Genomic DNA, 25,106 nt, shown 5'->3' on the forward strand with positions numbered 1-25,106 from the left:
TAACCATAGAGTACTTTGAGTGTTTTCTGTGGTAATAATCACAGAATTAGTTGAAACCATAGAGTAATCTCCACAATTTATCTGTGATATGAATGTAATAGAGTGAAAATTGGCCTCTTCATATGAAATATCATTAATTAATTACAATATTATTGAACCCTTTTTAGAGAAGACAACATCCTAATTGAAACGTCGTTGATGTTAAGGAAATATTTCATGGATAAAGTTTAATTAGTTCAACATAATTAGACCTTTTTTTATTAGGTCTATATGACAAATCATAAAAGAGAGGGGGAATTAACTGTCAAATTATTTAAAAGTTCAAAACGCTGTGTAAATAAAAATATCGGCTTTTTAGAATAGTTCAAGTTTATTAATTTAATTCAAACACTTTCGTTTGATTAATCCAATGAAATGGAAAGACAAGAAGTGAAACATATTGGATCTAGAGTAATGAATGGGAGTTTGGAAGAGTTACTTGAAGTTTTAGATAAAAGACCCGACCACCTCACAGAAAAACAGGCATTATATTTCATAGTTTGTTGTTCCCATACATGTAACTCAAACATAAATAACTGCAATAAGTTGAATGAACAAAAATTGATTACTGCTGTGAAAGGGTTATCAACTAATATTAAAAATCTTAATTCTGAAGAATACGACAACTATATACAAGGCATATATTTCATATGTAGCTTTTTATTGAAAAAGGTGAGAGCCATATATATAAATATTCAAAAATATATAACTATATTAATTCAATGTCTTTTTTAGAACTATCTATTACTACCGCAACTAGAGAATGAGATATTGCCTCGATTCTTACCTGAACCATTAACGGAAAGGCAGAAAAATGTTTATAAATCCATCTGTTGCCAGATTCAAATTGTTGTAGAAAATGTAGTTGCAAAAAAGACTGATGTCAATGAAAAAATGATTATATCAATAGGATATCTGCTTAGTAAAATAATTCTTAGATCTTCAAACCAACAGTTATTTCTAGAAACAATTTTTAGATTCTGTAGAAACCTGCAGTTCGTTAATTTGACTTTACAGTTTGATTATTTTTTGTACAATATCAGTAAAATCAAAAATTTGCCTCCAGAAACTGTAAGAACTGGAATTTTACCTTTCTTCAACTATGGACTTAACTTTTATTCAACATATTTAAAAAATGGAATGCTGGAATTGTCACAAAAATGCATTAATGACATGCTCAATATTCTACCAAAAGAGTGTGGCTATGAAGAAATATTGAATATCTGTAAATATATTGTTGATCCAATTGCTGTCAAGAATGGTGTTATAAGTGGTAGAGAATGCATCATAAGGTCATTTAAATTAAATAGGAAATCTGAACATTTTCTAAGTATCTATAAGCTCCTTTCTAAGGTGATGGTTTCTTATTCCTACTTCTGCAGAGATCACGACGTGAATAGAACATTTGCAGATCCTGAGAAGCATATGATTATTTATGAGATACTTAGTGTAATGATAGAAATTTTTGTGAAACTATCTGGATCATGTATAAAAGAATGTAAATGTTTATTGACTAATAGTTCTGAATGTTCTGATGCAGCAACCTGTATATTGATCCTTTTTTATATACTCCTGGCTGCAAATGATATTACAAGAGATTATATAAAAAGAGTCAAATGTTTCCTAGAAAAATACTTCGAGATCTTAGTTGCCAGGAAGTTGAATAAATGTGAAGCATACAAGAAGAGTTGGTTTCAAGTAGCTCCTCATCTGCATAATGTAGGAGTGTTACTTTCTAGGAAAAAAGAGTATGAGGAAGCCCTATCTTTTGTGAATATGACATTGAAATATTATTCTTTGTTAGATATATTACAAAACAATGTTGTTTTATCAGGCACCTTCAGTTTGATGAATTCTATATATTTGAAACAGAAAAAGTTCAAGGATGCTCTGTTATGGTCCGCAGTAGAAATAATTAACACCCAGAAAAATGATAGGGATCAAATCTTTCATAAATGGATCAAAATCAAATTGGCATGTAGAGAAGAGCTTTCATCAGAACTTCAAGAATTAACTGTTGTATCAATAACAGAAACAATTCCATCAAATTTTGTATGCTTTATTGAACAAGTAAAAACCAAAGAAGCCCAAATCGAATTACTGATTTCTGAATTGGAGATGTATCAAGTTAAATGGAGGAGTAAAATACCAATGATGTCTTCATTTCGTCATCTTTGTGAAATTGCAGATAAATCAACGATTATGAAAATGTTTGTTCATTTGTTTACAGATAATGAAATCCGTGTTCATGAGAAAGTTCCAATATTACTGAAAAATGTTTTCGAAGAATTTGAAAACTCCAAGGAAGAAATTCACAATGAATCATTGAAGCTGTATTATTCTTTCTACAATTTCTTTCAATACAAATATCAGACCATTGATCTAATCTCTAAAAATTTAGAAGAAATGGATAAGGTAACGAGTCTAACAAAAAACACCAATACTACCAATGATGTAATGCCAGCAGATGCTTTTGATAGATGCGATATAGTAACCGCTTATGAAAATTTAAAAATTAATGGAGGAAAGTTAAGTTATTTGGAAGCATCACTGAAAACTCTGGAATCTATTATTTTACCAAATCTCAGCAAATCTTTTATAGCAGAAGTTGACCCAAAAAAAGTTTATGAGTTAACCAAAAATATTGCAATTGAATTCATCTTATATTCAGATGGCTTAAACACTCTCCGAGCACTATTTCTAGCTTTCAATATTGCTCAATATCTCAGTGACAAACATCTATTGCTGGAATGTAGTAGTTATTTTCTGAAATATTTGAATTTTTCTGATTTTGAACAAAATATGGAACATATAGTATGTAATTTAGAAGATGACCAAAAAAGCTTCCAATACTTATTGCAGTATTACATGAATTTATCCTTTTTTTATCTTTCTGATAGAAATATTCAGCTTGCTTACCAACATTATGAAAATGCAGAGAAATATTGGAATGACCTGCTTGAAGAGAATAAAAAAAAATTATGGTTTATTGAAGTTAGTATGGAATTGCTACTTTTCAAATTGATGAATATTGCCATGTCTGAGAATTTCGAAATGGAAGTAGAATTCACTTATGGCCCCCTAATGAAGGCATATAATTTAATTCTAAATAGATATACTTCAGGTAAGTAATAGTGTTAGGGATTAATGTAAAAAGAGATTCATTCCAACTTTTAAAAGATGGTACATGGAATGTGGTTGATATTTCACTTTGAAAATAGTATTGTAAAGTGAATAGTTAATCCTAATATACAGGGTGTTTCCTAAACATGCGGCAAAAATTCAGGGGGTTGTTCCTTGGACTATTTTAAGCATGTTTTGTCCTTGGATGATTTTTGAAAAACCTCTTTGTTTCGAAGATACAGGGCGAACAACATTTTTCATATTTTTAAAATTAATAATAGTTTAAATAAAAATGCGTACCGCACTGTGTTTACTAAGTAGGTACAATTTATTTTTAAATTTGTTTAACAACATTCCAATTACTAAAAACGGCCAGTTTTTTGACTAAAAATTGATAAGTGCAGATGGTAAAGGAATACAGATTAAACACGGTTTTCATTTGAATTCGTTTTGTGATGTATTAGCAATTAACATTTTATCTTTGACTATTATGAATCGCTATACAAACACCGAGATGACTGACATGCATTTCAGTTTTTGTAGGTTGAGTTGAATTTTCATGTAATTTTTCATAATAAAATGTTATTATCTGAAATTTTGTTTCCCCTATATCTTCGAAACAAATAGGTTTTTCAAAAATCATCAAAGGACAAAATATTCTTAGAATAGTCCAAGGAACAACCCCCTGAATTTTTGCCGCATGTTTAGGAAACACCCTGTATATTGGAATATATTGAAAAAAAAAATTTAGTTGAAAAATTGTCATTTGCAATGAATTTTCGTCAAATATTGAATCCAATTTTAATATTCACTTTCCATGATAAAATGAGTTCTGAATTCTAAGTGATAAAGAAGATAGTGTTTTAGAAATATTTTAGAAATAACAAATTTCTGTTTGAAACAAGTCATTGATCGATCGTTTGAGTATGCTGAGTTGATAATACCTTTTTTTTATTGCAGGAGCAAAGTGGACCACCCAGTCAATGATTGTTCTATTTGAAGTTTATGAGACGATTATCAAAATGTACTATGATTTAAAAATGCCAAGAGAAGTGAGATGCTTTGGCAAGCAGTCTCTTATGTTAGCTCAACAGCATGTGATTCCAGTATACAGTGCCAAATTTCTGAGCTATTTAGCACATGCAGACATATGGAGTGAAAAATTTGATGATTGCAGAGTGAAATTGGATGGAATATCAGATATATTATTGCTAGAAAAAACAGAAAATTGTCCAAAGATTGTGAAGCAGAAAACCCATTTGATAGTTCCTTCTGTTAATGATATAATGGAAGGTATTAGTGAAATGATGCTTGATAACCCTCCTCCATCAGCATTCAATGTCTCATCTTTCCCTGCGAGCCCTGTGCTACAAGGTCAAGCATATCGAAGTCCATTTTTTGCATCTCATACATTTTGCAAATGTTTTCATTGTACTTCTCTAGAATGCCAGAAAACAATTCTTTTACGCTATCATTTAGAAGCATTATGGTATATGCATAAAGGACAAGTAACTTTGGCTGACAGTTTTTTCAAAGGTTCCTTCAAATTACATGAATATTTATCAGATAAAAGGAAAGATATATTCCGAATTTTTCATAACCACATAACAAAATATACAGATAATTATGGAAATTTCTCTGAACAAGACAATGAAGCTATCTTATCATTCAATGAAATTAAGATTCATGCTTCAATAAATTACACAAAATTTTTATCATCATCTGGAGCACTAGAAGCAGCCAAGAAATTCAATGAGAATGCCATAAAGAAGTTTACTAAAGCAAAACTCCATTATCCTCATTTATATGGTGAAATGTTGCTTCAAAAAATAGCATTGAATTATAAACAACTAGAAAATGGAAACAGAAATGCAACAAACATTGCCGAGTCTGTAGATTATAGGAGTAATGATGTGATCAAAACTCCTGAAGCTTGTGGATCAAAATTAAATACATTCATTCCTAAAATTAATTCTCCGAGAATAAAGAAATTTCTTACTCCAAAAGTAATCAAATTCAATTTGGCAGATTCAGAATCTAATGCCACACCTTTAAAATCCAGCAATAAGTCTACAAGTAAAGCTAAAACACCAAAATCAAAAATTTTACCACCTAGTTTGAGAACTATAAATACTCCCATATTGAAAACACCTAATCTCAAAAAAAATTTGAATACAGGCTGCAAGACCATATCTTCAGAAATCTTTCAAAATAACATGACAGGGCAGGACCAACCACAAAAATTACCTTTGTCTGAAAGATCTGAAGGGTCAGTTATACTTTCCAAAGAGCAAGAATCAAATTTAGAAGGGAAAACAAAATTATTAACATCAAGACTTCGGAAGAAGCATGTTTCTGAGAATAATTCAACCGAAAATGAACAAATGAAAGAAGATATTCAACCTACTAGAAGATCAAGGAGGAATAGAACATAGATTTTGTAGATATTTTTGAATTGTTATTTAATTATGAAAACACTTTTATTTAGTTATTTAATGTGAACATTTCAATTTAATATAGTTTTGAAAAAATACAAATCTTTTGATTTTACATGATTATCTGGAACTGATACATTTTTAACATTTTACTTTTTCTAGAGATGAATATTATTAGGTTAGTTGTCTTCTAGACTTTCAATATACAGGGTTAGAACTATTTGTATTTAGAGGGACACTAGAGTGATATCGATAAGTGTAGAAACACAGAGTGGCTTAAATTACAAAAGAGTTTCGTTATTTAGGGATTAGTGTGTTGGTGTGAAAAGATCCAAATTATCTTCAATGGTTCCCGAGATATCTTGAAAAAATTAAAAATCGAGATGTTTTTTTTTTCTGTATAACTCATTTGTTTCTGGATATAACTTGACGAAATTCGGTTTGTAGCCATTCTTCAATACAGAGATTCTAATGGTGTCTTTAGATTTTTTCTGTTTTCCATTGTTTCAGAGACGCGATAGTCAATTTCTTTTTCTTATGGACGCAATATTGGTTCACCTTATGGGGTGAATAGGGCTGAATATCACATTATAGAGATTTTCCTGATTTTTTTAAAATTGTTATAACCTCGAGATCAAGCATCAGCGTTAGGTAAAATCATGCAACGGTAAGAAGGGGTGTGGAATTTTATACTTGGCAGACTAGTAGTAATTTATTAAAATTTCATTCGAAACAATCAAGTAGCTGATACAAGTTTGATGTTCAATTGACCATATTCACCGTCGCCATATTGTTATGCGACAATACCAACTACCCAGTGTTCCCAACGAAGAAATATTGAGTTTACTAGAAAAATTCCACAATATAAAGTTTATAAGTGAAGTTTATGTGTACCTTTTCTGGCTGCTACGTCAGATAGGCTTGTTTGGGACAATATTTTGCACAAATTTCACCTTTTGGAAATAAAAACATTCGTGAAAGGTGGTTTTCTGAACAAATTAATTGTGGCCGAGTGTATAAATGAAGGATTCGCTTCATTTTTGGAAATAGTCAGTGGAAGAATAGTCTCTATGGCTGATAGTATTTTTGATATTAGCCGTATTTTTCTAGTAAACTCAAAATTTCTCCGTTGGGAACACTGGGTAGTTGGTATTGTCGCAAAACAATATGGCGACGGTGAATATGGTCAATTGTCTTAACCGTAACCAAATCATCTGTAATAGGTATGATATTTTCAAGCATGGTCTAGACAGGGTCAAAAAGATCGTTGACGACCACAATAGACAACAGTGGTCTAGGACTGCAATCTTCAATTGATGGCAATGCTTAAATTTTTTACAACCCAAGTTGTAAAACGACCTCAATCATTTTCATAAAACTTAGGCAAATCCAAAAAGAGAATGTAAATCTCGACACAATTACGAAATGTCAAAATGCCTACGTGGGACTGTTATTAATTTGTTTCTAAGACAACTACTAAAAGTTTTATCTCATTGGTTATTCACCGAGCGATTTACTATTACAAATGCAACCTTTAGATATTGGGTGTTGATCGTGCTTTCTGTTTATGGTAAAGTAAATCGCACAGTTTTACGTTGCACAGTGCTTAAATTAGGCATTTACATAGTTAGTGAGATGCACGAATTTCGTTCGTAGAAAAAGTTCATTATTTTGTTCTCTTCTACCAGTTTGCACCTAATAGTCTTCTTCGATAGGTACTACCAAAAATTTTCTTTTTTCGAGTAATATCGACATATTAAAGGCCGTCGCTGCTAAAGAGAAAGAGTGTATAAAGCGGCCCACAGATGAGCAACTTAGTTGCCAACTAAGTTGGCAACCTAATTGGCAACTTGGAATACCAACCACCAACTAGCCCACAGACGAGCAACTTAGTCGCCAAATTGACAAGTTGATGGTAACTTGGTTGGCGACTAAGTTGCTCGTCTGTGGGTTCCAAAACAATCAGTCTTCGTAGATTGTGCAATCCAATCGAATCTCCAATTGATACTGCATCGTCTGCGTACCATAAAATTGTTAGATTTCTTTTACCCATATCATAATAATAGTCCTTCATGTTTTTGATCTGTTAATCTGTCTATTACTTAGTTGAAAATTATCGGACTTAGGGAGTCTCCTTGATGAATTCCATTCGGGGTTTTAATTTCTTTTGGTAGTCTTGTTACTTGTTATTATTTGCACCTTGGCTGTAGTATAATGTTCGTGTTCGTATATAGATCCTTGATTAGTGAGTTAACTGTACTGGTATGTTTTCGATTGCAGTAAAGCGATCACGTCTTTTAGTCAAACTTGATCGAATGCCTTCTTTTAGTCCACAAAGCACAAAAATGCCGGTGCATTCAATTCAATGGCTTTCTCGACTATCTGATGTATATATAACAAATATTGCGTCTGTTGTTGACACATATTTCTATGAAATCCCTGCTGTTCTTCATTCATGTTACGGTTGTAGTTTTTCCAGAATGATTTTCGTGAATAATTTCTGGGTTGAGTTGAGCTGAGTAAAGTGATGCATCCATAGCTTTCAGGATTGCTGTTTTCTTCTTTCTTGAATATGGGAACATAACAGTGGTACCTAGGTACTTATTTTTCATTCCTATGATATTTTTTTCGGTAAGTACCTAAAAATTCGTTTCTAATTCGTCTTCAGGATGTTCTCCTCCATATTTCAGGAATGCTACTTTTGGATATAGTTACACATTACTGCCTAGTTTGGTAGAAAAATTCCAAAGCCTTCTTGGAATTGCATTTTTCATGTCACAGATAGTATACAGTTGAAAGTTCAACTGTATTCAACTATAAACCGTAACCTTTATAAGTATAAGGTTATGGCTTTCATCGAATTAATTCTCTTAAAAATCGAGCTGTAAAATGTGCCTTTAATTTTTTTCCCCTCACTAGACAACGAATTTGGGACACCCAATACAATAGTTACCTATTTGTTTTGCTATAGGAAGCAAAGTAGTAGGCTGCCGCGGCTAGCCGAGCATAGCGAGGCTAGGAATCAGCAAAGACAGTCAATGCATTTGCCGCCGAGTTGAACATATAATTTTTCCTCTGATTGATTTTAACGATATATGTATAGGATATTGTATTTGCGAATTATTACAATTCCCACAATCTTTTAATTTCTTCTGTAACAATAAATTAAAACGAAATTCCATAGATATCGCAATTGTTGAAATGTTTGGTTGCTTCAGAAATGTATATGTCGATAATAATTATAATTTGGCAACTTATGAAATATTTGACAGTTATTTGGAAAATATCGGATTTATTCATTTTATGGACAGTGATAGCTACTTAGAAGTACTTATTACTCCTCCAGAAGTAAGGTAGGTGGCAAAAATATTTATTGTCAGAAAATTTTTTATTCGCATTGAGAATAATCATTTTGCTGCCTAGATAGGAAAAGTTTCATAGTAATAAACATAGATAGAGGGAGCTATGTCATTTTCAGTAAGCAAATTCTGTCCCCAACATAAACTACCAAATTTGACATGAAGCGCGCGGAAATGAAAAAATGTCAGTGATGCGAAATTTCACTCAATTCGCGAGTTTCTCCACAGAGAACGCAATTCTTATGTCCCATAGTGGATCAATGTTTCATATAAACTCTAAATATATAGAAATAAATACTTAAATATATCAAGAATTCAAAAAACAAACTTCAAGCGTGCCAAACAAAGTGAAACAACCGATGGCACTAGGAGAGCAAAAGCTGCCAAACCTTGGATTTCAGCAGGTAGATACAGAAAATATTATAATAAATATTCTGCTTATTATAAATTCGACAATTAGGAAAAATATCGGATTGCAAATATTGAAATTTGCATATTAAATCGGGAATCACTCAAATAAATATATTTTATTCAATATAATATACATTTATAACGATATAGTGAAGTTGTGGATTTGAAAATATATCACAATCCCACAACATAATCTAACCATGTTGGGGGAATGTAAAAATTGCGCATACTTCCTCTATTTATGTTTATTACTCTATGCTATGGGAAAAGTACCTAATACTTTGTTGATTGATATGTGTCGGCAACATTAATATTTGCTGTCAATCGGAGAGAAATGTAGTTTTCTCATAAAATCAAGGCAGTTTTAACGCGTGAATGATGGACAAATGAACAAACGCGCCAAAGCTCTCATTGCTGCGTCATTCGATTTCTTCGAATTTTTTATAATTGTTATCACTTTGAGAGGAGCCGCGCCAAGGCATCAGTCAATCTACTTTGCGGCCGAGTTGAACAACTCATAAAATATCTTACAGTTTTTTGGAAAAATATCAGATATATTTATATGATGAATAGTGATAGCGACTAAGAAGTACTTACTCCTCCAAAAATAAGGAAGGTAGCAAAAAATATTGATTGTCAAAAAATGTCGAATGTTTTATTCACATTGAAAATAATCATTTTGCTGTCTAGACAGAAAAAGTAATACTTTGTTGATTGATATGTGTCTGCAACATTAATAGTTGCTGTCAATCGGAAAAAAATGTAGTTTTCTCAAAAAAATCAGGCAGATTTAACGCGTGGTTGATGGACAAATGAACAAACGCGCCAAAGCTCTCAATGTCGCGTCATTCGATTTCTTCGAAATTTTTATAATTGTTATCACTTTGAGAGGCGCCGCGCCGTTCTAAACGAACCCCTATCGACTTTCCCTGTCGGAAGCTCTCGACAGTGGAAACTCCGCATCCATGTTAGTGGGGGGAAGAATTTCCCGACCGTTGGTGTATCCAGCATCCTGTCTTGCCACATTTTGCAGTGATGGGCGTGACGGGTCCTGCATTCACAGTTCGTGGGATGTTCATCGGATAGATTTTTTAGAATGAACAGGTGAAAAGTAAGTATTCGAAGATTTATCTACGATTAATTCTTTGATGGTGGTAGTTGGAAAATTTTGAAGATGTTGTCATTGTTCATAATAATATGTTCCTAGATGGTTGTTAGGTTTTACAACATATTTTATTTTATCTAGTGAGGCTAGCCTCTTTTCTCTGATAGTCTGGTGAATTTATACGAATATTGAATTATTGAAAAAGCAATTTGAGTAGCTCTTTTCAGATTTAGATCTGAAATAGTTGGGGATGTTTTCAATGAGGAATTTTTGGCGAACTATATTTAATAATTTAACTGTTCTTTATTTTTACACCAAGAGGTTCAGAGAATGATAGAAAAATGAAAAAATTCGTGAAATATGAACCTAATTTCTTCTATATTCATTTCCTCGAAGAAAAATAATTACTAAAACATAAAAAAATGAACAGTAATTAATTGTTTTTAATTATCAAGAATAAATATTGCAAGTTTGTGATATTGCTACCTAATAGTAACAAGACAAGTTATTATTATAAGCTTATCAACTACCTTATAATAAACTGTTACAAGTTCATTCGGTATTCGAAGATATATCTACGATTAATTTTTTGATAGTGGAAGTTGGAAAATTTTGAAGAAGTTGTCATTGTTCATAATTATATGTTCTTCGATGGTTGATAGGTTTTACAGCATATTTTATTTGATCTAGTGAGGCTCACCTCTTTCCTCTGATAGTCTGGTGAATTTATACGAAAATTGAATTATTGAGAAAGCAATTTGAGTAGCTCTTTTCAGATTTACATCTGAAATAGTTGGGGATGTTTTCAATGAAAGATTTTTGGCCAACTATATTTAATAGGTATTTTACAATTTGACTGTTCTTTATTTTTATAGCAAGAGGTTCAAAGGATGAGAGGATAATGAAACAATTCGTAAAACATGAATATAATTTTTTCTATATCAATTTCCTTGAAGAAAAATAATAAGTGGAACATAATGAAATAAACAGTAATTAATTGTTCATAATTTTCAAGAATAAATATTGCAGGTTAGTGATTTTGCTACCTATTAGTAACAAAACAAGACAAGTTATATGATTATAAGTTTATTAACTACCTAATAATAAAATGTTACAAGTTTTTTCAACTACAAACATTTTTATTAGGTCTTTAACTTATAATCCCTTCAATAATTCGTAACATTATATCAAATCAAATAAACTTCTTTTGTAATTATATTTAATTGAAATGTATAGAACCAAAAATCGGGAGAAAAAGAATGTGGACTGTACCTACATCTACATTATGTTATGATTTAGGTATTATTTCTCACAATGCCTTATACCAGCGAGAAAATGATATAATGAATATAACACTGTGTTATTTGAAACTGAGGTGATTCGAAATCCGAATAAATCTTTCAAGAATTCATAATTATAATTTTATAAATTTTGGTCGACTTGTCAACTAGTTGATTTTTTTATGAAAACTATGGTAAATTGAAAATGAGCTTTGATTGAATACATAAACTATATTAACATGACATTAACAAAAATAAATAAAATTGTGATAGAGTAAGAATTCTTGATTGAACATATACAGTGTGGTCCAACAAAAACTTAACACCTCTTTTTTCCGGCTTTAAAAGGAAAATGTGGAAAATCGCTTGGACTCGTCAATTTTAGATTCGAGGGGGATCAACTTTTCCGCTCTTCGCATCCCCGTAAATGCAAACCCCTAACGGGTGTTGAGTACAGCCCATTGATTTTGAATAGGGATGAGGGGTGTTGCGATACCTCATTTTGAAGATCTTTTCGAGTACTATCTGATCCTGAAATTTCGCTTCAACATTTCCATCGATAACGAAATGACAGGTAAAATAGTGGGAGAGTACTTACTTACTACTAAATACCTTTGAAATGTGTCGGATACGAATAATATTCTCGAGATAAATTCCACAATGCTTTTTTCACTATTTTCGCTGTTATTTCATTATCCATGGATATTTTGAAGCTAAACTTTAGGGTCAGATAGTACTCGATAAGATCTTCAAAATTAGTTATCGCAATAACCATCATCCTTATTTAAAATCAACGGGTTGTGCTCACCCCCATTAGGGGGTTGAAGTAACGGAGATGAAAGAAGCGGAAAAGTTCTTCCCCTTCGAATCAGAAATTGACGGATCCGAGCGATTTTCCACATTTTCATTTTAAAATCGGAAAATCGAGGTGTTAAGATTTCGTTGGACCACCCTGTATTATTGTATGAAGTTCGAGCCTTTGGTGTAATTGCACCTTATTGAACTCGAAAATGAGGCGCCACCAAGCTATGATTATTTTTTTTTATTTGATCGGAATTGGAAATGTTATGTGGAGGAAGTTATTTTTCGAAAAGACGATGCTACGTGCCACACATGCAACGAAACAATCGCAATTATGTAAGAAAAGATTCCTGGCCGTATTATTTCTCGAAGAGAGATCACAATTGTCCACCGAGATCTTGTGATTTAACACCTTTAGACTTTTTCTTTGAAGCTACGTCAAAGATAGTGGTTATTACAATGCTTCACAATCAATTCCAGACCTCAAAGATGGAATTCGTGAAATTATCGAGGACATATCGTCGCAAATGTGCGAATTGGTCATGGAAATGTTCATGAAAAGGACATGGTGCTGCAACCGTAGCTGTAGCAGTCATTTAGCTGACATTTTTCATCGTTAATATTGTACCTTTTCCTCTTCACGAAGAAATAGATATCCATTGATTTCCCTTGAAATATACTTGTTTTTTCAACATCAAATTTTGTATTATATTTTGGTCTTTGGATTGGAAAGTTTGATATTGAATAGGTATTAACTTTTTTCCAGATAAAGTGCCATGAAATTCTTCTTGGATATATGGTGGTTTCTTTTTGGACCACTATCCTTGAAGATATGTCTTGGAAATCCAGATGCCAAACGTCTGTACGACGATCTACTTTCGAATTACAACAGACTGATCAGGCCTGTAGGCAACAATTCAGATCGCTTGACAGTCAAGATGGGCTTGAAATTGGCACAACTTATAGACGTGGTAAGTTTCATAATTTATTGAACTATAGTGGATCAATGTGTATCTTCTATCTTGCAGAGATCTGATAGTAAATGTACGTTGATAAGTACTTTTTGTGACCATTATAAGTAAAGGTCAAATGAGTCTGATGAAGACAATCGAATATAAATATCAAAATTAAGACATCACTTTGCCAAAACCTATACTATCTGATATATATTTATGATATATTTACTTTTTTGTCTATGTATGCAATGTTATTGAATATTTTGGTAAAAGAGGACGTAAGTTCCAATAAAATCGTAGAATTCGACAAGCTAATGTGTTTTTTGTTCATTATTTCTAAATGTCCACTTATTAATAAAGGGTGTTTTTTTAGAGCTATAGACCTTTAAATTGCAATAAAACAACGATGGATTATTCGATTGACATGGATTTTATTTATCCGCAAGATAATCTTGTGGCATTACATTTTAAATATGATTTCTGGCATATGACCGCCACGGCTGACTTGGATGTAGTCCTATCTGGACGTCCAATTTTCGATGACTTTTTCCAACATTTGTGGCCGTATATCGGCAATAACACGGTGAATGTTGTCTTCCAAATGGTCAAGGGTTTGTAGCTTATCCGCATAGACCAATGACTTTACATAGCCCCACAGAAATTAGTCTAGCGGTGTTAGATCACAAGATCTTGGAGGCCAATTCACAGGTCCAAAACGTGAAATTAGACGGTCACCAAACGTGTCTTTCAATAAATCGATTGTGGCACGAGCTGTGTGACATGTTGCGCCGTCTTGTTGGAACCACAGCTCCTGGACATCATGGTTGTTCAATTCAGGAATGAAAAATTTAGTAATCATGGCTTTATATCGATCATCATTGACTGTAACGTTCTGGCCATCATCGTTTTTGAAGAAGTACGGACCAATGATTCCACCAGCCCATAAAGCGCATCAAACAGTCCGTTTTTCTGGATGTAACAGTGTTTCGACATACACTTGAGGATGAGCTTCACTCCAAATGCGGCAGTTTTGTTTGTTGATGTAGCCATTCCAGAAGTGCGCTTCATTGCTAAACAAAATAAAATGGACGTAGTGCGCGATACGTATTCCGCACAGAACCATTATTTTCGAAATAAAATTGCACTATTTACAAGCGTTGTTCAGGAGTGAGTCTATTCATGATGAATTGCCGAACCAAACTAAGAATAAATCACTTGACAGCTGTTAAATCGGTCGCCATCTTGAACAGTAATGCCAACTTAAAGTTATATACCTCGAAAAAAAAACACCCTATACAATAAATATTACAAGAAGAATTTTCATTTGTATGATGCAAATGAATACGGATAAGTTGATTCAGAGATGGTGAAAATATCCTCTATTTGAAATTGCCAAATGTTGAAGTTGAAGAAATCGTTTATATATCTTTGAAATCACGCTTTATTCTACGATCCATTTTATTCAATCGCGAACTGTATTTAAAAGCTGTTAGTCCAAAAAGTTTAATAAGGTCAATTTTTCAGAACTTGAAGAACCAGATCATGACTACTAACGTCTGGGTAGAACAGGTGAGTGCTTTCAATGAATTTACCTCCAAATCATATACAGGGTGACTCATTTAAAAAAATCCATTGAAATAACTCCTTGGGAAAAGCCTGAATCAGAAAATGTTTCAATTGTTCAATTGTTCTTTAGTCTTCAGGTGGACAACAAATGCAGAAATTCAATGTGACCTTGGAGTGTTTTTTCAAGGTCGACTTGATTTTTTTTATAAAAAATATACATTTTTCTTTGCAGAATCTTATGTGTTTTTCCGATAAAATAAATCGTTGTGATAATGATCTTTCAAAATATGTCACCCGGTATAATAATATTGATAATCCTCGTTTCAAACTCCTAGTTTGTTATATAGAGAAAGTCTGTGAATTTATCTCATGAAATTTGAAAACGAAGAATCTCCTTCTCGAAATCCTTGATGATAGCAGTATTTTCTATTATCCTTGAACTTAATGAGGGATACGAAGTTAAAATTACTATAATTATTCCTGACAAGCACAACACTGAAAATACCTAATCTAATTTTGATAACAGCTTTCTCAATGGGTTGTTATTGTCACAGAATTATCCGATATTCAAGAGAAATTGGAGTGAATAAATAAGGCATTATTAGTTTATTGATCACTTTCGAACGTGTTCTATAATTTTGATATTCATGGGAATCCAGTAACTTTTGACACAACAGAACGGACCAACAATAGCCAATTCTGGTCATTATATCTGAGATGCAATGGGTCTTTGAATCTTTTTTGATGAACAAACTGGAATCTTTGTGTTTTGCTTATAATATTTGCTTGCTATTACCACAGTTTATAGTTATACCATAGAGTAATAAACATAGATAGAGGGAGTATATGCAATTTTTTCATGTCCCCAACGTGGTAAGATTACTTTGTCGGATTGTGATATATTTTCAAATCCACAATTTTACTATATCGTTATGAATGTATATTATATTGAATGAAATATATTTATTTGAGTGATTCCTGATTAAATATGCAAATTTGAATATTTGGAATCCGATATTTTTCCTAATTGTCGAATTTATAATAAGCAGAATATTCATTATTTTTTATATTTACCTGCTGATATTCCAAGGTTTGGCAACTATTGCTCTCCTAGTGTCATCAACCGATGACACGTCGTTTGGCGCGCTTGAAGTTCGTTTTCTGAATTTCAGATATATTTAGGTATTCATTTGTACATATTTTGAATTAATATGAAACATTGATTCACTGTGGGGCATAATAATTGCGTTCTTCGTGGAGAAATTCGCGAATTGAGTGAAATATTGTATCACTGATGTTTCCATTTCCGCGCGCTTCATGTCAATTTTGATAGTTCATGTTGGGGAAAAAATTTGCTTACTGAAAATGACATATGCTCCCTCTTTCTTTGTTTATTACTTTGAGAATTTTACTATGCCACTCAAATGGTTTTGATAACAAATTGTAAATTGCGACACCGCCTGTGTCGATCAGTGGCGAACTCATGGGAGGATAAGGGGGATATATTCCCCTGGAGGATCATCCATTATGAGTCACAACGCTCAATTCAATAGTGAATGAATTGAATTAATGAATTCATCAACCATCTATATATCAAAAGGCTCGATCTGATCCGATTGTCGTCTGTACCTACATTATTTACATATGGGATATAAATGCCAAATTGATGATAAACAATCGCATCATTTCAAAACTAATCAAAATTTTATTATGAGTAAGCAAAATTATTTGAAAAACTTCTTCAAAAGAAGGAAAATCGATGTACGCGAATTTTCAAGTTATTCGCGTTTGAATACAACATCTGACACTTCGACAGGTGAAAATCAATCTCAAGAAGTGTCTGTGAATTCAAAGGACATTGGAAACGACAATTTTTTTTTCGTTCATAACTCTTATTCAACCCGATGCTCTCCTCTCCCGAGGCTTATGTCGGGGTACGCCACTGGGGTAGATTCAGTTGAGATTGTTGTCACTTATGCAGGTTCGAAGTCCTGATAAAGGAGGAAGGTTATAACATTGAGCCAGCTTCCTGTCGTACATAAAAAATCAACTTGCCAAAAAGCCCAGTAGACAGCCTCTGAACCAGGATTGATAAAAAAGCGAAGAAATATATGATATTGAATTTTGCGACATTAAATGTACAAGGATTAAGAGGACAAGAGATATAATGAAAGAACTGGAATAGCAGAAAATAGCTGTTTTGACAGAAACGAAAAAAAAAGATTGGGAGTAGAAGATTTTGGATATTACGTGCATATTTTCAGAAGATCTACAAAACAAAAATTGATTAGTAGAAATGAATGAAAATGAACAGACTTTGGTGGACTGCATTTCGAAGAATTTCTCTCATGGCATTCTTTATTTTTGTAGTTAACTGTTTCATTTTTTAATGGTTTCATTGAATCAATAATCATTTTGAATTTTCACTTTTTACTCAAAAAAGGTGGTTAGTTGGGAAAAATGAAGACTGTTTTATCAAAAATTGAATGTGGAATTGATAATTCATATTAATTTTCAAGAAAAGCATTGACGAGACAATGTTTTTCTCAAAAGTGTCTAGTCACGAGCTAGTAGATACTGACGCCACATGTAGGACAAAATTTGCTATACCTTGCTGGAAAGCGTAGAAAATATTATTCGAATTTCTTTAGCGTATGGAAATAATAAAATTCATTTTGCTAGTCAAACTTTGTAAACGAATCGGAAGTATTTCACTAAGCAAATTCATTTTATTCTTCGATTCTCTTTAATCTCCTGGATTTTACGCTCCTCAAACTGGACTTTTTAGAAGTAAATAACTCGATTATCGCTCGAGTTACATGAATTAAGCAAAAGTAACCTTTTTCGTAGAATTTAACGGCTTTTAAAAGAATTTGATTATTTCAGTGGTGTTTCTTAGAAGAACTTATTACGAAGACGAATTACTTTGCAACTTTTACTGAAAAATTTCTTCTATGCAGGAATGGAACGATTACAAGTTGAAATGGAATCCAGAGGACTATGGAGGAGTAGAAACTTTACACGTACCGTCTGAACATATTTGGTTGCCAGACATAGTACTTTACAACAAGTATATATTAATATTTAGATGCTTTTAACTGAAAAAACTAATGATTCTCTTTGTGCAGTGCTGATGGTAACTACGAAGTGACAATAATGACAAAAGCAATTCTTCACCATACGGGAAAAGTGATCTGGAACCCGCCAGCTATATATAAATCGTTTTGCGAGATCGATGTTGAGTACTTTCCTTTTGATGAACAAACTTGCTTTATGAAATTTGGTTCCTGGACTTATGATGGATACATGGTGAGATTTTTTGTTTATAAGGAATTTGACGAATTTCACAAATTATTCGTACTATTTGGGCATGAATTGCGTTAATGCTCGCTTAATATTCCTACCAAAACTTGTTGCCCTTGTGAGAAAAAATATTAAAGTATCAATGAGAAAATTTTCATTAAACAGGGTGTTCCTAAATTGAAATAACAAAGGAAAAATAGATCTTCCTTGGATGATGTTAAGGAAGAAAGTCCAATAAACATGTGCCCGCAAACGCTTTGTTTTCCAGATGCAGGGTATTTCTTGTAATCTTTTTTTTTGTGATGATTATGTGAATCTTTATTAATCTTCGCTACAGATTTGGTGAATAAGTACCAAAACTATACTCCAGATTGAAATCTCGCCTCTGGATATACAAGGGTGTTCCTAAATTCCCCTAAACAAATTAACTACTGCTTTCATTCTCAGACCGTCAAACTCGGATGAAATTTAAAATTAAAAAATTCTTTTCAGGTTGATCTCCGACACCTTCAACAAGTACAAGACTCGAACAAAATCGACGTAGGCATTGACCTTCAAGACTACTACATATCAGTTGAATGGGACATAATGCGTGTGCCAGCAGTACGCAACGAAAAATTCTACAGCTGCTGTGAAGAACCATACCCTGACATCATCTTCAACATTACACTCAGAAGAAAAACATTATTTTATACCGTGAATCTGATTATACCGTGCGTTGGGATATCCTTCCTGTCCATACTCGTATTCTATCTGCCATCTGATTCTGGGGAGAAGGTCTCACTCTGTATATCTATTTTACTATCACTAACTGTTTTCTTCCTATTATTGGTGGAGATCATTCCTCCAACTTCCATCACAGTGCCTCTTCTAGGAAAATATTTGCTTTTTACAATGTTGCTCTGCACGTTATCTGTTGTTGTAACGATTGTTGTTCTGAATGTGAACTTCAGGTCACCTGTCACTCATAAATTAGCACCTTGGGTGAGAATCTGCTTCATCGATATCTTGCCGAAGTATTTATTCATAAAAAGGCCGAACAAAGATGAGGACGATGAAAAAAGTGTAGACAGCAATATTCTCACCGATATCATCCAGATACCAATGATGGATAGGTGTAAATCGTATGATAAGGCCCTTGACAGCTATGATTTAGGTGAGTGTAACCTAAAATTTAATAACTGACAAAGAAACTTCAATACCCAGAAGGAGCTGTATAAATTTAAAATTTTTTTTTTTTGGCAAAACATAGATAGTAGGTATAGCAAGGAGTAAATGATTGAATTTCGAGAAAAAGAATGAAGGGTTTACAATTTTTTTAATGAATTTGTTAATAATGCGTTGGACCGCCGCGATTATCTATACACTCCCCAACACGTCTCGGCATTGATGCAATAAGATGGTCTATTTCTTCTTGAGGTATACTATCCCAAGCTACCTGTACTTCATGTCTCAGAGCCGCCAAAGTCCGGGGGGGTAAATTTCCAAGCCTTCTACCCGTGATGTCCCGAACATGCTCTATGGGCGAAAGATCGGGGGATCTGAGCGGTCATGGCAAAATATACACATCGGTCGCTTCGAAAAAGTTTAAACTAACTCTGGCAACCTGAGGTTGGACATTATCTTGCTGAAATATTGGATTATCGAGTCAGTTAAGGCGAGGGAGAACATATGGCTCCACTATTTCTTGAAGGTAACGCAGCGCTGTCATGTTACCTCGAATGAATACTAAAGGTGGCCTACTTGCATGTGCAATAGCACTGTCCGGTGTACATGACGCTCCACATCAAACTGAGGTTGACGTCTTTCTCCCCGACGTCGTCTAACCCTTCTTCGGCCATCATGTGCACCCAAGGAGAAACGAGATTCATCAGAAAAGACGACTTGATGCTATTCCACATTCCAATTATGAAGTTCTCTGCACCACTGTAATCGTTGCCGGCGATGCTCAACCATTACAGGTAACACAAGATGGGGTCGATAATACTGCAATCCAAAAGACCTTACCCGGCGGTAAACCGTTAGGACAGTTACAGGATGGCCTTGTTCTCCTAACCACTCATCAGCTAAAGATCGAGTTGTCGCAAATCGGTCTCCAATGGCCATAAGTATGAGACGTCGATCTTGAACTTTATTTGTGCCCCTTCGACGTGTGGTGCCTACTATTCTTTGATTTTGGGCATTATCAAACCACGCTTGACAACATCTTATAACAGTAGTTGGATTTCTGGTCGTACTGTTAGCGATTTCTGAAAATGACAACCTTCCCTCTCGTAAACAAATAATTCGACCTCTTCCAAATTCACTTAGATGGCGATAAATTTCGCGTACACGTGCTCTAGGCATTTTAACAATAACTAAACATTGACTTTGGATCTCCTCGAACAGCTGGTTTGTTGTAAAATTTAAAAAACTTGCAAAAAACTACTACAATATTTGAGTTACAAAAATTGTTTCCATGAAAAAACCTTCACGATCTTTTTCTCCAAATTCAATAATTTACTCCTTGATTTACTATCTATGTTTTATAAAAAAAAATTTAAATTTAAATAGCTTCTTCTGGGTGTTGCACTTTCTTTGTCAGTTAGAATACTAGACATTGCGATTATTCAAAGATTACCGTGGCCATCAACTTCGTCAGACATAAATCCCATTGAGCAATTACTCTATTTAGGCTCAGGTGATTTTTGTTTTACTATTTCACCTTCTGGAATGTTGACTGCACAACTCTGCGATAATCTGAAACACTGACAAGTACTATTTTTGATCTACTTTTGGTTTTGTCTCAGTTTGAAGACGTCTAATCAAATCAAAGCTTCTTGACTTAAATCAATAATTTGTATCTTTATTGTCTCAGTTTTTCCTTGTTTTCAATGAATTTCTTTTAATTAACGTCTGGATTATTGATTTCAGCAATGCATCCTTCCAGATACGATATGGAGGTAGCATCCCGTATGGCCACGTGCTTCCGTGAAGTTCCTTACCCCTCAGTGCCCCTCAGCGGGGGTGACGAGGATTTGTACAGCCCTGCGAGTTGCAGGACGAATATTTTCAGTGCCAGTGATGATAGTCCCTGTTTTGATAAAGTAGAATTGCACGACATGGATAAAACGATCAACGATTCGAGGTTTATAGCTCAGCATGTGAAGAACAAAGACGCATTTGAGAACGTAAGTATCTGGTCAAGTAAAGGGTGTTTCTTTTAGAGCTGTAGAACTTTAAATTGCAATAAAACAACGATGGATTATTCGATTGAAATGAATTTTATTTATCCCCAAGATAATCTTGTGGCATTACATATTAAATATGATTTCTGGCATATGACCGCCACGGCTGGCTCGGATGTAGTCCAATCTGGACGTCCAATTTTCGATGACTTTTTTCAACATTTGTGGCCGTATATTGGCAATAACACGGCGAATGTTGTCTTCCAAATGGTCAAGGGTTTGTGGCTTATCCGCATAGACCAATGACTTTACATAGCCCCACAGGAAGTAGTCTAGCAGTGTTAAATCACAAGATCTTGGAGGCCAATTCGCAGGTCCAAAACGTGAAATTAGGCGGTCGCCGGTCACCAAACGTGTCTTTCAATAAATCGATTGTGGAACGAGCTGTGTGACATGTTGCGCCGTCTTGTTGGAACCACAGCTCCTGGACATCATGGTTATTCAATTCAGGAATGAAAAAGTTAGTAATCATTGCTCTATACCGATCACCATTGACTGTAACGTTCTGGTCATCATCGTTTTTGAAGAAGTACGGACCAATGATTCCATCAGCCCATAAAGCTCACCAAACAGCCAATTTTTCTGGATGTAACGGTGTTTCGACATACACTTGAGGATTAGCGTCACTCCAAATGCGGCAGTTTTATTTGTTGACGTAGCCATTCAACCAGAAGTGCGCTTCATCGCTAAACAAAATAAAATGGACGTATTGCGCGATACGTATTCCGCACAGAACCATTATTTTCCAAATGAAATTCCACTATTTGCAAACGTTGTTCAGGCGTGAGTCTATTCATGATGAATTGCCAAACCAAACTGAGAATAAATCACTTGACAGCTGTTAAATCGATCGCCATCTTGAACAGTTAAACTTAAAGTTATATACCTCGAAAAAAAAACACCCATTATTACAAAGAACAATATTTTGAAATAAGCACATTATTTAGTGAAAATATAAACCGAATAAAAAGATATCGATCAAAATATCACCAATGTTGACGGTCAAGGCATGTTATAGGGTTTTCCAATAAGAGGTTTAATTTTGAATAGCCCGCGATTTGGGCAGCTCTCACTTCTGTAACTGTCATCTTTCGACATCTGACAAGTAAAAACTACACCATTTCTAAAAATAAAATAATATATGCATTGAAATTGTTGAAAGTCACTACAAAAATGGTAAAAATTTTGCAATCACAATTAGGGATTCACGGCTTGGCTTGATTTCCAAGCTACTTGGCTTGTGTTTGACTCGATTTCAAGACAAGCTCAAGTCAAGTAGTAGTTTTTCAATCTCAAGTCAAGTCAAGTATTTATTTACTAAGTACTTTAATCATATCAAGCTACTTGTTTTTTAGCAGTTTCATTGTGTAGTGTCACATCAAGAAAAAAATGATGAAATGGGAAGGAACCTTGCAAAAAACACTCTTGTTTATTGAACTTATTGTATAGAAGAACCGAAAAAATCAACTTTTTTGAAATAAAAACATTAACTAAATCACTATAAATCATAACAAAATAAAAAATGATAAAAAAATTAAGTTTCTTAATATTGACAAACCTCCAGGCTTTGTTTGATTTAATAATTTTTCAACCATGATCTAAGACACATTAGGCATCTTATAGATTTGTCGCCTAACCTATTATGGGTTCTGGATAATTGCCTTTCAACAGGATATGAAGATGCTGGCGTTGATAAAAAATCCTTGGGCAAGTTTGGAAAGTATTTCTGAGGCTACCAAAATCTACCAATAGATTTCGTAAAAATGTGAGAAAACTACTAATAAAGTCACACTGGCGAATGCTTCAGTCTCTCGGCGCTCAAGGAATCCCCTTATTTAGTCTAAGCGCGCACGAGATTGCAGAAATGTATGCCGTGCGACGCGTGCATATCAAGCTCAAGCAATATCAAGGAGCTTGATATGAAGTCAAGCAATGAATATCTAAAATCAGGTCAAGTCAAGCTCAAGTATGTAATTTTTCACAAGCTTGATTTTCAAATCAAGTAGTTGGTTAAAATGTCAAGCTACTTGGCTTGATGAATCCCTATTTGGTGGATATCGTTTTCCATCGATAATGGCATAGTTTCCTCTTCACAATGAAATAAACATCCATTTTCTCCTAAAAAATACTCATTTTTTTATATTGAAATGAAACTTTTTATTGAAAACCTTCGAGATGAGAGAATAGTGTATTATTTTCGAAGTGAAATTTTCTTTTTGCTAAATAGTGTTGCATAAGTCTCTTCAATAGTAGTATTCAATTGTTGGAAATATTAGGATTTAATTTGATTCGATTGATCAATCGAATCAATGAATTGATTAAATTGGTCAAAGCTGGACGAAAAAAAAGAAGGAAACATTAAAAATTCGGTAAAACTTGTCGGAACAATAAGAAGGTCAATGAATGTCATGGACGTCTCAAGGTTGCTCGAAATTTGTTAGCAACATGATTTGTCAAACACGAAATGCAAATTATTCTTGTTGAATTTTTGAAATTATTTTTTATTTTCAGGTGGAAGAGGATTGGAAATACGTCGCAATGGTGTTAGACAGACTGTTCCTCTGGATTTTTTCCCTCTTGTGCGTATTTGGTACGGGTTTAATCATTTTGAATGCACCATCATTATATGACACCAATAAACCAATAGATGTATTAATTTCCAAGGTAGCTAAGAAAAAGATGGCGCTGTTAAAAATGGTTCCAGAGGAACTGTAAAAAACTATTTATTATCCAATAATTGACCCAATACAAGAGATAATCATTAATATTATTACTGTTAACTTATTGAATTTGTATCATTATTAGAAAATGAAATTTTATTCTTGAGTGAACTCTTTTCGAGTTTATGAATAAAAAATATAAAACCACGAAACTGTGTTTCTATTCAAAGATGAATTTTCCCTGTAGGTAATATGTTTGAATGAATAATGTTGAGTCAAAAACTTAAAAAAAAAAAAAAACTTTCTTCGAATATCAATTTTACAACGTTTGGTTCCTTCATTCTTCTTGCCTTAAAAATAATGGATCGTGATCTCGAGGAGTGCCTGATGATCAACGCAGTATCACAAATGATTTTTATCTCAAATTTCATGAGAATTGGCCACATAATTTCAAAGAAATCAAAATTAAAATGTCGGTGAGAAACCGTTTATGTTCTATATTTGTAGATATTTCTTAATTTTGCGGGAATGAAATAAAATTTGTGAGAACTTATGTGAACTTGAAAATTTAAATTACTACTGTCAAATGTTTCAAACTTATAAACATTTCAATGATTCAAAATTCGCAACTGATAATCCCGAAATTATTTATTTTCGAAATTATTTGATTTCTTTCGATGAATTCGAAGATTCATTATACAAAACAGATAAAAAGATGATATTTTTATCAAATAGTAAATACCTATGATAACAGATTTTTCATAATGGAAGGCTATACAATGTATTCCTTGAAAAGGTACTCGATAATATTCAAGGAGACCATTAAAAAAATATATGAGCG

The 25,106-nt window shown here is 33.4% G+C and overlaps 2 protein-coding genes across 2 annotated transcripts; both read left to right on the top strand.

Annotated features, from left to right (window-relative positions):
• Nucleotides 1–293: 293 nt before the first annotated feature.
• Nucleotides 294–5,705, top strand: LOC123676180. The gene is made up of 3 exons (XM_045611911.1): nucleotides 294–711; nucleotides 775–3,163; nucleotides 4,123–5,705. Exons 1-3 carry the CDS (start codon nucleotides 415–417, stop codon nucleotides 5,595–5,597), a joined length of 4,161 nt encoding a protein of 1,386 aa, XP_045467867.1. The 5' UTR covers nucleotides 294–414; the 3' UTR covers nucleotides 5,598–5,705.
• A 4,472-nt stretch (nucleotides 5,706–10,177) lies between these two features.
• Nucleotides 10,178–24,477, top strand: LOC123676181 (acetylcholine receptor subunit alpha-like 1). The gene is made up of 8 exons (XM_045611913.1): nucleotides 10,178–10,478; nucleotides 13,320–13,524; nucleotides 15,034–15,078; nucleotides 18,036–18,145; nucleotides 18,204–18,384; nucleotides 18,871–19,534; nucleotides 21,292–21,548; nucleotides 24,117–24,477. The coding sequence occupies exons 2-8, from the start codon at nucleotides 13,330–13,332 to the stop codon at nucleotides 24,318–24,320; spliced, it is 1,656 nt and encodes a 551-aa protein (XP_045467869.1). The 5' UTR covers nucleotides 10,178–10,478; nucleotides 13,320–13,329; the 3' UTR covers nucleotides 24,321–24,477.
• The last annotated feature ends 629 nt before the right edge of the window (nucleotides 24,478–25,106 follow it).

Source organism: Harmonia axyridis, chromosome 3, assembly GCF_914767665.1.
Source record: "Harmonia axyridis chromosome 3, icHarAxyr1.1, whole genome shotgun sequence".
Taxonomy (NCBI): domain Eukaryota; kingdom Metazoa; phylum Arthropoda; class Insecta; order Coleoptera; family Coccinellidae; genus Harmonia; species Harmonia axyridis.